This window comes from Cnephaeus nilssonii (assembly GCF_951640355.1).
Source record: "Cnephaeus nilssonii genome assembly, chromosome: 7".
In the NCBI taxonomy this organism is placed as follows: domain Eukaryota; kingdom Metazoa; phylum Chordata; class Mammalia; order Chiroptera; family Vespertilionidae; genus Cnephaeus; species Cnephaeus nilssonii.
The window spans coordinates 69,440,774-69,454,823 of NC_137078.1; the positions used below are offsets into that span (position 1 = coordinate 69,440,774).

A 14,050-nucleotide genomic window follows, 5' to 3' on the forward strand; every position below is an offset into this window, starting at 1 on the left:
AGAGAACAGATTGACAGTTGACAGAGGGGAGGGGATTTGGGGACTGGGTGAAAAGGTGAAGGGATTAATACAAATTGGTAGTTACAGAATAGTCACAGAGACATAAATTACAGCATAGGGAATATAAACAATAATATCTTAATAACTGTGTATGGAGCAGGTGGGTACTTAAAATATTTGGGGGGGGGGCACCCTGTAAAGTACATGGTTTTCTAACCACTATACTGCACATCTCCCCCCCTCGCCAGGCACCCAATACAGAATAACAGAATAATATTGAATGTAAACTGTAATTGAAAATTTTTTTAAATTTAGAAAAACTCATGGTTGATCTTCAAACTATAAATATTAACCCTACATAAAAAAGGAGTTTAATTTACATTCTAAGAATAAAATAGTTATAGTGAAATCAGTAACATATCAGAAAGGAATATATAAATTGATTTTTGCTTTTAAAAATATTTAGTAATATATTTATTCTGAATTTTAAACACTTAAAATTGGAAACAAAATAATTTTAACTGGTTTATAATAGAATTCATTTTAAGTAACAGTCTCTATAAAATATTTTCAGAGAAATACTTCAAAATTCCCAATTTAAAGCAACTGATGAGAGATGCAGCCAAAGGCCATCAGAGGTGGAGAGTAAAGCTCATTCTCAGTGTGTTTTTATTTCTCGAAATTTTCATACTGGAATATTCCAATTACAGGTAAAGTGCAATGTTTTCAAATAATTTTTTTGATACCATGTCATTAGCATTGTTGTCTTTCAGTTTTGAAAGAGTATCTACAATTATTTTTCAGTCTGAGGAACAATAACATGAGCTAAATTTAAATACTCAAACTAGTTGGTGTTTACATTATAGGACACTGAAAAACTAAATGAAAATGTCTCCTTGCATAGCTGTTTCCCTATATCTCTATATTGTGATTGTTACAGGGTGAAGATAAACGTCTAAGAAAAACAAAGCAAAATTGCCAGGCCTATCAGAGGAAAGAGATTTGGAGATAAGAGGATACTCAGATAACCAGATAATCTAACAGAACCAACTAATTAAAATTAAGGATTTGTTAAGCCTTCATTATATTAGAAGCTCTGCACCCCACCCCCCCACTACATTGAGGATAGTAAGATGAATTCTACATTTAAGGTGCTAGCTAGTTAGTACAAGTGTGAAAGGCAGATACATAACTAACTTTTTTAAATGTAAATGTCAAAAAAGTGTGACGTAAAACAAGGGAAATTAGAAACTTAAAACTGTGATGTAGATAAAACAAATACTTTAGAGGTTTTATAACATTAATAGTAAAATAGCAACAAAATGATAAGATGTCAAAGTTTCATTATACATCTTGAATATTGAACTCAAGTTGAACTTAATGTTTATTCATTTGTTCAACAAACATTTTTTGAGTGCCTTAAATATGGCAACACTGGTTTTGGCACTTAGTCTACATAAACAAATAAGACATGAGTCCAGACCTAGATGATCCCAAAGTTAGTAGAGATGAAAAACATATAAAGGAAAAATTAGAGCATAATGTGATAAGAGCCACAAAATTGAAGAAATGCAGACAAGGGAGCATAAAAGAAGAAAGCCTTCACAGGGAAGACATTTAGCTGGGTTTGAAGTGAATAGAAGTTTTCCAAGAGGAAAGAAAACGAAGGGCAATATGTCCAAAGGCTTGTAGCTATGTAAGGCAGTATGTTCAGGAAAATTGTGTAACATTTGGAGCCTAGGATTTATAGAAGGCCGTGGTGGGAAAAGATCCTGGAGATGGACTTGTGAGGAGCCTTATTTGCAGTTTATGGATTTTGGAGTTTACCACATGTTCTACAGATCCACTATAGGCATTATGGGATATGGTCAAGAGCATAGATTGAAGAGGTTAGAATCATTGCTCTACGACTACTAGCTGTGTGGTTTTAGGCAAATTACTTAACTTTTCTGGGTCTCAATTTCCTCACCTGCAAAATGAGGATGATTTCATCTCCATAGAATTGTTATGGGAATTAAATGAATTAATATATAAAAAGCGCTCAAAATAGTCCCTGGCCACATAGTGAGCACCATACAAGTATACTGTTATTATTATGGAAGGGGTTTAAGCAGGCAGGTTTAATGATGAAATTAATTCTAAAGTTATTAAAGAAAGCTCTGAATTTCAAATGAAGGATAGTTTGAAATAGAGATAGCATTACAGAGAAAAAAAACTGTTTCTATGTTATGTTGAAATAAAGTTTTAAAAAGCAAAAAAAAATTGTTTCTATGTATGTATTTAATATTAATTGAATTTACTGACACTCATATGCTAGGAATTTTGCTAGGTATTGATATAATGGTGTCTTCAGATCTAATGGTGGATACATACAAAAAGACAATTAAAAAATGTCATGAGTGCTATAATGAAAGAAGTACGTATATAGAGGTACTAAATTTTAATTAGGTTGTTTATTGTTCATTCAGCAAATATATAATAAGTGCTTATATGCCAGGCACTGTTCTAGGCAACTAGAAATTTAGTAGTGAACAGGAGAGACAAGAGTCCCTGCTCTCAAGAGATTTATAGTCTAGTGGGAGAGATAAGTCATGTATAAGTAAACACAAATTTAGGGCTCTGGATAGTCAGTGAAAGGAACCTAATTCAGAATGAAAGATATAATAAAACATAGTATAGATAGTGTTGTCCTCAGCCACAATCAGTTTCAGTATATAAAAGACTCTTTCCCATATAGTCACTCATTTTCTCATCTCAGTTTCTGCCTGTGTGTTGGCCTCTTTCTCTCCTACAACAACAGACAAGCAGGAGGATGAAATTATTATTTTGTTGTTGTTAATCCTCACCCAAGGATATTTTCTCCATTTATTTTTTAGAGAGTGAAAGGAAGGGGGAGAGACAGAGAGAAACATCGATGTGAAGAAGACACATCAATTGGTTGCCTCCTGCACGAGTTCCGACCAGAGCCAGGGATCGAGCCTGCAATGGAGGTATATGCCCTTGACTGGAATCGAACCCAGGACCCTTCAGTCTGAGGGCCGATGCTCCAATCACTGAGCCTAATTGGCTAGGGTGAAAATTATTTTTTAAATGTGGCTTAATTAATATAGAACTACAGCTTGGTTTCTAAAAGAGCTCTTATTATGAAATACAACATACATACTAAGGAATATACAAACACAGTTTAAAGAAAATAAGTAAAATTTTTATATCCACCATCTAGACTAAGAAATAGAACATTACCAGTATCTTTGATGTGTCCGGAGTCTTTACCTCTTACATCCCACACTCCCACCCTTCACTGAAGGACCCACTATTCTACAATTGCAATTAACTATGTCCTTGCCTTTCTTTACAGTTTTACCACGAACGTTATAGATTCTTGAGCAATATATTATTAAATTTTATATGTTTTGGGGCTCCCTTTTTGTGCAATATTACTCATTCAAGTTGGCGCATATACCTATAGTTCATTATTTTTATTGTTATATGGCATTCCATTTTATAAATATATCAAATTTTATGTTATGGATATTTGGTTTGTTTTTACTTGCTTTTAAGGAAATGTCTATGGGGAATATATCAAAGAATAGAATTGCTGATTTATGGGGTATGTGCGTGTTCAATATTACTAGATAATTACAAATTGTGTTCCAAAGTAGCTGTATCAATATGCATTACAGGCATGAATAAGTGAAAGGATTACTCCACATCTTCAAAAAAAATTGATATTTTTAGGCTCCTAAATTTTTGACAATCTGATGATTGTGTAATAGCATCTCAATACAGCCTTTATTTTTCAAGCAGTTTTAGGTTCAGAGCAAAATTGAGCAGAAAGTACAGGGTTCCCTGATACTCCTTCCCCCACATCCTCACCCACTATCAACATCCAGCATTTGTTACAATTAATGTACTTGTGCTGACATATCTTTATCACCCAAAGTCCATAGTTTACATCAGAATTCATCCTTGGTGTTACACACTCTATGGGTTTTGGGAAAAGCATATATATAGTCAAAAGAATATATACAGTAGGAGAGAGAGAGAATGGGAGAAGGGAAGTGAGGGGGAGAGAGCCATCCACCATTAGAGTATCATATAGGATAGTTTCATTGCCCTAAAAATCCTGTTGTTCTTTGCCTGTTCATTCCTCCCTTGCCTCTAACCCCTGGCAAACACTGATCATTTTACTGTTTCCATAGTTTTGCCTTATTCAGAATGTCATGTAGTTGGAATCATATAGTGTATCCCTTTTAGATTGGCTTCTTTCACTTAGTAATATGCATTTAAGGTTTTCCCTGACTTTTCGAGGATTGATAGCACATTGCTTTTTAACACTGAATAATATTCCATTGTATAAGAAATGTCTTTGTATATAATTCTATGTCATTTTATCATATGTATAGATTTATATAACCAATTTTTAAAATACTTGATTTACAAATATTTTCTCTCATTCAGTGACTTGTGTTTTCATCCTCTTTACAGGGAATTTTGCAAAGCATAAGTTTTTAATTTTGAAAGTCCAATTTATTCATTTTTTCCTCTTTGGATTATGCTTTTAGTGTCCTGTCCAACAAGGATTTGCTTCTGTGTTCTCTTCTAAAAGTTTTCTAGTTTTAGTTTGTTTTCTATATAGCAGCTTTGTTGAGATATAATTTACATACCATACAATTTGCCTTGTTTCAAGTGTATAATTCAGTGGTTTTAGATATTCACAGAGTTGTAGAGCTATCTTCACAATCAATTTAGAACACTTTCATCACCTCAAAAAGAAATTCCATATCTTTAGCAATCACTGTCCCCAACTGTCCTAGGCCTAGACAACCATTAATTTATTTTCTGTATCTATAGATTTGCTTGTTCTGGACATTTCTTATAGATAGAAGCATACAATAGATAGTTTTTTGTATCTGACTCTTTCATTTTGCATAATTTTTTTCAAGGTTCATTCATGTTATTGCATATATCAATGCATCATTCTTTTTCATAGCTGAATAATATTTCTTTTTTATAAGCTTTTATTGAATAACTAGAGGCCCGGTGCACGAAATTTCTGCACAGGGGGTGTGTCCCTCAGCCCAGCCTGCACCCTCTCCAATCTGAGACCCCAGGATCAGGCCTAAACGGGCAGTCGGACATACCTCTCACAATCCAGGACTGCTGGCTCCCAACTGCTCGCCTGCCTGCCTTCCTGATTGCCCCTAACTGCTTCTGCCTGCCAGCCTGATCACCACCTAACCACTCCCCTGCCAGCATGATTGATGCCTAACTGCTCCCCTGACAGCCTGATTGCCCCTAACTGCCCTCCCCTACAGGCCTGGTCACCCCTAACTGCCCTCCCCTGCAGGCCTGGTCACACCTAACTGCCCTCCCCTGCAGGCCTGGTCACCACTAACTGCCCTCCCCTACAGGCCTGATCGCCCCCAACTGCCCTCCCTTGCAGGCCTGGTGCTTCCCAACTGCCCTCCCCCGCTGACCATCTTGTGGCAGCCATCTTGTGTCCACATGGGGGCAACCATCTCTCATCTTGTGTGTTGGTGTGACGGTCAATTTGCATATTACTCTTTTATTAGATAGGATAGAGGCCTGGTGCATGGGTGGGGGCCAGCTCGTTTGCCCTGAAGGGTGTCCTGGATCAGGTTGGGGGTTCCCTTGGGGCATGGGGCAGCCTGGGCGAGAGGCCTGTGGTGATTTGCAGGCCAGCCACGCCCCCCCGGTGACCCAAGCAGAGGCCCTGGTATCTGGGATTTATTTATCTTCTATAATTGAAACTTTGTAGCCTTCAGCAGAGGCCAGGGCAGGCCAGGAACTTGGCTTCCTCCGTTGCCGGGGAAACCCAAGCCTCCTGCTCGCTCTGTGGCCACAGCCATTTTTGTTGGGATTTATTTATCTTCTACAATTGAAACTTTGTAGCCTTGAGCAAAGGTCAGGGTGGCCCTAGCCGGTTTGGCTCAGTGGATAGAGCATCGGCCTGGGGACTCAAGGGTCTCAGGTTCGATTCCGATCAAGGGCATGTACCTTGGTTGCGGGCACATACCCAGTAGGGAGTGTGCAGGAGGCAACTGATCAATGTTTCTAACTCTCTATCCCTCTCCCTTCCTCTCTGTAAAAAATCAATAAAATATATTAAAAAAAAAAACAAAAAAAAAACCAAGGCCAGGGTGGGCGGAAAGCTTGGCTTCCTCCATCTCCGGGGAAACCCAAGCCTCCTGCTCGCTTCGTGGCCACAGCCATCTTGGTTGTGTTAATTTGCATACTCGCTCCTGATTGGCTGGTGGGCGTGGCTTGTGGGTGTAGTGGAGGTGCGGTCAATTTGCATATTACTTTTTTATTAGCTAGGTCATTTCATTTTATAGATATACCACATTTTGTTTATCCATTTATCAGCTGAAAAACATTTGGGTTGTTTATACTTTTTGACTATCTATATATATAAAAGCCTAAGAGAAGGTTCAACCATTCGACCAGTCACTATGACACGCACTGACCACCAAGGGGCAGACGCTCAATGCAGGAGCTGCCGAGCTGCAGTGACTTGGCAGTGGCAGTTCTTGGGTGACGTACCCTGAAACCAGAGAGGAGGGAGCCCGATTCCTTGAAGGGCCATGTGTGATTCCACCTTCAGTCATGGTTATGTTGTTGCTGGGGCACTGTCAGCCCTGAATCTGGTTTACTGCACACTTGTGTTCGTGTTCCACACCCTGTACGACAGCAACTTTGCAGAGTGCCCTCTCACACTCCGGGACCCCTCGGCAGATGTCAGAGAGCCGGTTTTGGCCTAATATCTGCAGGCCCAGCTGAGGGATCCCACTCACTCTGCAGACACTGGGGAGGGACTGCGGGAGGTTGGCTCCAGGGCATGTCCGGCCCATCTTGCCCAGTCCCACCCCACTGGCCACCTTCTAATTAATTTCCTTTCAATGTGCACAAATCCATGCACCAGGTCACTAGAATAAGATAGGAGGTTTAGATTAAAGTTACTTTTGGGGGCTACTGATGTCTAATTGTTCCAGTAATGTTTATTGAAAAAGCTTTTGCAACTTTTGTCAAAAATCTGTTGGGCTATATGTGTAGGTCTATTTCTGGATTTTCTATCTGCACCATTGATCTATATGTTTAGCACTACCAATACCATACTCTAGCTGTATAGTGGATCATAAAATTGAGTAGCATGTTTCCTCTAATTTAATTCTTTTTCAACATTGTTGTAGCTTTCCTTGTTCTTTTTGCCTGTCACAGAAATTTTAAGATAAACTTATCTCTACCTACAAAAAATCTTGTTGAGATTGGAATGGAAATTACATTTGGTTTATAGATTAGTTTTTAGTGAACTGCTGATTTTACTACAATTGTTTATATTTACCTGTGTTCTGTGTTTTTTTGCAGATTTTCTTCATACACAGTCATGTTTTCTGCAAAACACATCAGCTTTACTTTTTTTCCACTCTGTATGCTTTTATTTTATTTTCTCATCTTATCCCATTGGGTAGGACCACCAATATAAATATGAATAGAAGTGTTGAGAGCAGATATTCTTTTTATATTTCTAATCTTAAAATACATTTAGCTCTTCACCATTAAGTAGGAGGTTATCTATGGGATTTTTAGAGATGAATATTGTCAAGTTAAGGAAATTCCTTTCTATTCTTAGTTTACTGAAAGGCTTTTTTTTTTTAATCAATGAGTAGTTCTGAATTTTGCCAAATGCTTTTTCTGCATCTTTTGAAATTGTTCACATCGGTTTTCTCTTTTATTTTGTTAATGTGGATTACATTGAATTTCAAATGTTAAACCAACCTGTATTCATAGAAAAAAACCTCATTGGATTTGATTTACTAATATATTTTAAATAATTTTTGCATCTATGTTTACAAGGGATATTATTCTGTAATTTTCTTATCTTGTAATATCTTTGTTCAACATTAATATCAATTATTCACAAAATGAATGAAAAGTGTTTCCATTTAATCTCTGTTAAGTTTATTGGCATACAATTTTTAATAGCATCCTCTTATTCTTCTAATATCTGTAGAATCTTTAGTGATGGCACTCTTTATTTCTGATTATAATATTGCTAGGGAGTTTTCAATTTTATTATTCTTAGACTTTTCTTTTTTTCTAATATAAGCATTTACTAGTAATATTCACATTCCTTCCAAGCATTGCTTTTGCTTCCCACAAATTTTTATTTTTGTTTTAATCATTATTCAGTTCAAAATATTTTAAAAGTTCTTTTCTTCATCTTTCATGATATTGACATTTTTGTAGAATACAGGCCAGTTATTTTATAGATCATAGACTGTTCCTCAATTTGGCTTTTCCTTGTGATCAAATTCAGTTTATCACATCTAGAGGCATAGAGGGTTCATCTGCTCTTCACTAGTAATTTTAGTTAATCACAAAGATGATGTCTGTTCTTCCCCACAACATATTATTCCTATTTTTATCCTAGCAATTAATAAACAATCTGTGGTGTCACTTTGAAACCATGTAAATACATTTCTTTTCATCAAACTCTACTTATTAGCTATAGAAATTATTCTTGCCTGAGCTAGTCTTTACAAAACTATAGCAAAGTGATGATCTTTCCAATTCTACCATCTGCTTATCATTTGGCTTCTACTGTGAAGAAGATGCTCTCTTTCTTATTTATTTATTATCAGTATAGACTCATGGATTTCTATATATCAGCAGATCAAAATCCATTACTATCATTATTTTGATGCTCAAATTTTCCCAAATTTAATCAGTGGGCACCCTTTCAAGATTGTTCCTCTCTTTTTGATATGTCCCCATATTTTTGGAATCCTTACTTCTAATACCATAGCATCATTTTTAATAGTTGAAAGAATTTCTATTATATTAATATCTATGCAACAAAATACATTTAACTATTTCCTTAGAATTTTAAGTTGCAGTTTAAAAATACTAAATAATGTTGTGATGAGTATATTACTAACAATATTTACACAAGTCCAAAATTATTTATTTGGCATAATCAATTTCTAGAAGTAGATTTGTTAAATTGCCCTCTGGAGAAATTCTACCTATTTATATGTAACAAATATAAGAATGCCCATTTTATCATTACCTTAGTTTGGGTAGAATTTTAATCAGTCCAGGGTTTTACTCTGTGGTTCCCAGACCAGCAATATCAGTATTACCTGGGAGCCTGTTAGAAATGCAGAATCTAATGAGTCAGAATATGCATTTTAACAAGCTGCTCAGATAATACAGTGGCACATTGATGTGTGAGAAGCAATGTTCTAAAATAATTTATATACGAGTCACAAATTGAATTGGTCCTAAATTTAGGCAATGTAAGATCAGCAGCCTATACTGGCATTTATATTAACAAAAGGTGAAAGTGGCAAAGAAGTAAAGTTGGTTATTGAAAAAGTGCTAGAGGCCCAGTGCATGAAATTCATGCAGGGGTAGGGTCCCTAGGCCTGGCTGGTGATCAGGGCCGATCAGGTTCCCTGCCTCCCTGCCTCCTCTCCTCCTCCTTCCCTTGCTCCCTCAGCGCCCCACCACTGCCACTGGTCACCCACCATGTTCCACGCCACCCCCTGGTGGTCAGCGCACATCATAGTGAGCGAGCGAACTCCTAGTCTCCCGGTCGAACTCCTGAGGAGACACTTTGCATATTAGCTATATATATATACACACACACACACACACATATACATACACACACACTCATACACACACACTCATACACACACACACACACACACACACACACACACACTAGAGGCCAGGTGCATGAAAATTCATGCACTGGAAGGGGGTTCCTTCAGCCCGGCCTGCCCCCTCACAGTCCAGGAGCCCTCAGGGGCGGGAGGCGACCTGACGATCAGGGGAAGGTGATGCCCACATCACACCTCTGCTGCTGCCACTGCCGACAGCGCAAGCCTTGGCCAGCCCTGGTTACCTGAGCTTTGGGAGGCCCTGGGTGGCTGAGCAGCCGCCATCCGAAGCTTGCCTGGGCCTCAGGCTGGTCCTGGGTAGCTGGAGGGCTGAGGGGACTGGGGGACTCTGGAGGCAGGCGCGTGGGGCGGGCCCGGCCATGCCTCACACCTGCCGCCCCGCTGGGGCTGAGGGGACTGGGTGCCGCCATCTTGTGGCTATGGGCACCGCCATCTTTGAGGGCATGGCCGTCAGTTAGCATATTCTCTCTTTATTAGATAGGATATATATATATATATATATATATATATATATATATATATATATATCTCCTATATATGTATATCCTAAGCAAGCCCATTGTGGGGGAGGGGGACACAGGACAATGCAGATCAGCACAAACCCTGCTTCCCCAGAACACAAAAGACAATTTCTCTCTCCAGCCTCAACTTCATCTGCTCCATCCCAAACACCGTGGGCACTAGCATTGTTTTTCTAGTGGTCGAAGGATAACCCGAATCAGAAACAGTTGCGGTGTATGTTACAGTGCATATTCCCAGAGAACATATTTCAGTAGGGTCTGATATTATACCCAAGAATCATCATTTTTAAAAGCACACCAGATGATTCTGATGTCCTGAAGTTTGAGAACTACTACAACATCACACTTACCACAACACATCTGGAATGTATTGTTTCATCAAATGTTTTATTTGCTTCACAAGAATAGTTGCATTTTTATAAAAGCCTTCAGCCAGAATTCACTTTGTTGTTGTTGTTATTAGTTAATGAAATGAGTAAGTCTAGGAATTCTAATTACTTTGTTAGTTCTCTCTAGTTCTAACCAAGTGACTCCAAGTGAGGATGGAGAGAAGTAATTCTGCTTAACTCTGTTTCACCCTTTGAATCCCTATCCTGAAGACTGCCTTCATGAACCAGTCCACATTCTTTTCAGATGAACCTCAACACCTTTTCTTTTCTGTCAATAAATTTTGGTGAAATAAATTCTTATCATGGAAGAAAACATTATTCCATCAAAAATTTGTTAGAATATATTATTATTAAGTATGTAAGTCAAATATATCAAAGAAATTATTTTAAAACAATTCAGTTTTTAAATACAAATAACTTTTTTATATAGGAGGAGCAAAGAAAAAAGGAAACAGCACATATAAAAGGTACTTGTTCTCAACAATTTATTAGAAGAAATTGTAATTAACATAGAGCAATTCACATCTTAAAAAATCAAGAGGCTATCCTAAATGTTATGTAAGTATTTTTAAAAACTATAAAAATTCAAGGAAAACCTTAATTTATTACTATGTGAATGGGCATATATCTTTTAGAAAACAAAACTTGCAATGTTATATCTTAAATTAAAATGTGAAATTTTAATTTTTGTTCCTTATTTATACCAAAAGGTACCATAGTCATTGCCATGTAGTAATGCCAGAGAGTCAAAAGACCTGAGTGTTTTATAACCCTCTAAGTAGTATATATTATGTGTAGTACCTCAAAACATCATCCTCCTACATAATTTTAGAAATACTAAGTGTAAAATGTAACAAGGTATTTAAAATAGCTTTAAAATTATTACACATTAATATCAAAAGTTAATATGTAAAATATAGTAAAAGATGTTTTAGGACAGTGGTCGGCAAACTCATTAGTCAACAGAGCCAAATATCAACAGTACAACGATTGAAGTTTCTTTTGAGAGCAAAAACCAACTTCTGCGCATGGGCCACGAAGTTTCAATCGCACTGTATGTTTCAATCGCACAGATATTTTGTGGAAGAGCCACACTCAAGGGGCCAAAGAGCCGCATGTGGCTCGAGAGCCGCAGTTTGCCGACCACTGTTTTAGGATATTGTATACATGTGATCTTTTCTAAAACAACATTTTTTAATACCAACTTTCAGCATAACTAATATAATAGGAGAAGCATGAGATTAGAGTAACAAAAATCTAGATTGAAGTCCATTTTGCATCTGATCTGTGGTGAGTCGTTTGTCTAATTCTCAGTCTTCTCTTGTAAAATGGTGCAAGTAATAACTATCTTAAAGGGTTACTGAGAGGATAAATGAAATATAGAAATCTATCGAACTGCTTTGTAATTGTAAGACATTATAGGAATATTAGTTGTTACTTTTATTGGTATAAAGCCAACTCATAGGCCCTTTCCATTGTGGACCAAACATTTTGTAATCTGCCTATTCAAGGAGGCATGTATTTTTTTTTTAAATAAGGCAATATTTAGCTATAAATAGTTAAGAAACTATGTCTTTTCTAATTTTAAGGGATATTCCAGAACTGATATATCTACCCTGTTTAGAATCTTCTTCTGTTTATAGATTGACTTTATTTAGAATAGACTTTTCTCCTCTTGGTTATCATAAAAATATTGCTAATTCCTAATTACATATTAAACATTGTACATACGAAGATAGCAACTCAGAATTTTCACTATATCATCATCCTGTCCATTATAACCCTAAAAAGATTATTATTATTATTATTTTTTAAATGGAGACTTTCTTTTTTTAAAAAATATATTTTATTGATTTTTCACAGAGAGAAAGGGAGAGGGATAGAGAGCTAGAAACATCGATGAGAGAGATACATCGACCAGCTGCCTCCTGCACACCCACCACCGGGGATGTGCCCGCAACAAATGTACATGCCCTTGACCGGAATCGAACCTGGGACCTTTCAGTCCGCAGACCGACGCTCTATCCACTGAGCCAAACCGGTTTCGGCAAAAGATTATTTTTTTAATCCTCACCCGAAGATATGTTTATTGCGTTTAGTGAGGGTAAGGAAGAGAGAGAGAAAGATTGATCAGTTGCCTCCCAAATGGGCCCCAACGGGGATGGAACCCACAACCTAGGTATGTGCCCTGACTGGGAATCAAACCTGCAACCTTTCGGTGTACAGGGCGATGCTCCAACCCACTAAACCACAACAACCAGGGCAATATTCTAATTTTTACAGAAACATTATCCTTATAATTAAGATTTGGCTCATGAATATGTAATATTCATAGTAAATCTAATTTTCTTTTACAGCAAGTAAAGCTCACTCTAAAGATGAATACTGCCTTGCAACAAAAAAGGTCATTTATGACCCTACAGAGACTAGCTCAACAGCAAATAGCAGCAATGCATCCTTAAGCTTATCGACGTTACCCTCTGATTCTTATTACAGCGAAACTATAGAAGCAGCTGAGGACTGGTATTCTGATGATTCTCTAGTGGACAGGAGCTCTGCAATCTCTTTTCTCAAGGAACCTCTAATGGAAAAAGGATTTCCATACCCGTCAACCATTCCATTAGAAGAATGTACTGAATATGACACTTTATGATGATAAGAAATATGACAGCATTAAGGAACTATTTTCAGGAAGAAATAAGGAGGTTGAAATATAAAACCTTCAACATAATATTGAAAGACTTTCCTTTTGAAACTTTGTATACACTAAAATCAGTAGAGTTAAAACTGAATCACTAGCTTCTGAGTCTTAACATGCCCATGCTAATATTGCTTTTCTTCTTCTTTACCATAGAGTGGTCTTATTTCCCTTGCCGATTCTTATTCCTAAGAACAAAATTACAGGAAGAACTAGAGAGATATCATGAATATTAAACTTAACTCCTTATATCTCATCAAAGGACATAATAAATAGTACAAAATAATGCAAGTGCATTTCATAATACAGGAGGAATAATTTAAGAAATCTTCAGGTCAGATATTTTTAAATTGATTTTTAGAGAGAGGAAGGGTGGGGGGGGGAGAGAGAGAGAGAGAGAGAGAGAGAGAGAAATATCAACCATCTGCCTCCTACATTTGCCCCACCAGGGACTGAGCCTTCAACATGGGCATGAGCCCTGACCAGGCATACAACTGGCAAGCTTTGGTGCCCAGGATGAAGCCAACCAACTGACCCACACTGGTCAGGACAATATATATATGAACTATATTTTTATTTATTTCAGAGAAGAAGGGTGAGACAGATATAGAAACATCAATGATGAAAGAGACTCATGCTCTGCACTGGGGATCAAGCCCGCAACCTGGGCATGTGCCCTGACCAGGAATTGAACTGTGACCTCCTGGTTCATAGGTCAACACTCAACCA

At 37.4% G+C, this 14,050-nt stretch overlaps 1 protein-coding gene across 1 annotated transcript in view; it reads left to right on the plus strand.

Moving 5' to 3' along the window:
- The window catches only part of LOC307103249 (uncharacterized protein C1orf185), a gene marked incomplete at both ends in the record, with an annotated part of 19,140 nt that extends 5,864 nt beyond the window's left edge, over positions 1 to 13,276 (plus strand). Inside the window, 3 exons of the mRNA XM_079777417.1 lie at positions 575 to 710; positions 11,054 to 11,090; positions 12,981 to 13,276. Coding sequence (XP_079633543.1) covers positions 575 to 710; positions 11,054 to 11,090; positions 12,981 to 13,276 — 469 coding nt within the window. The remainder of the gene's footprint in view (positions 1 to 574; positions 711 to 11,053; positions 11,091 to 12,980) is intronic.
- Between the last annotated feature and the right edge of the window lie 774 nt (positions 13,277 to 14,050).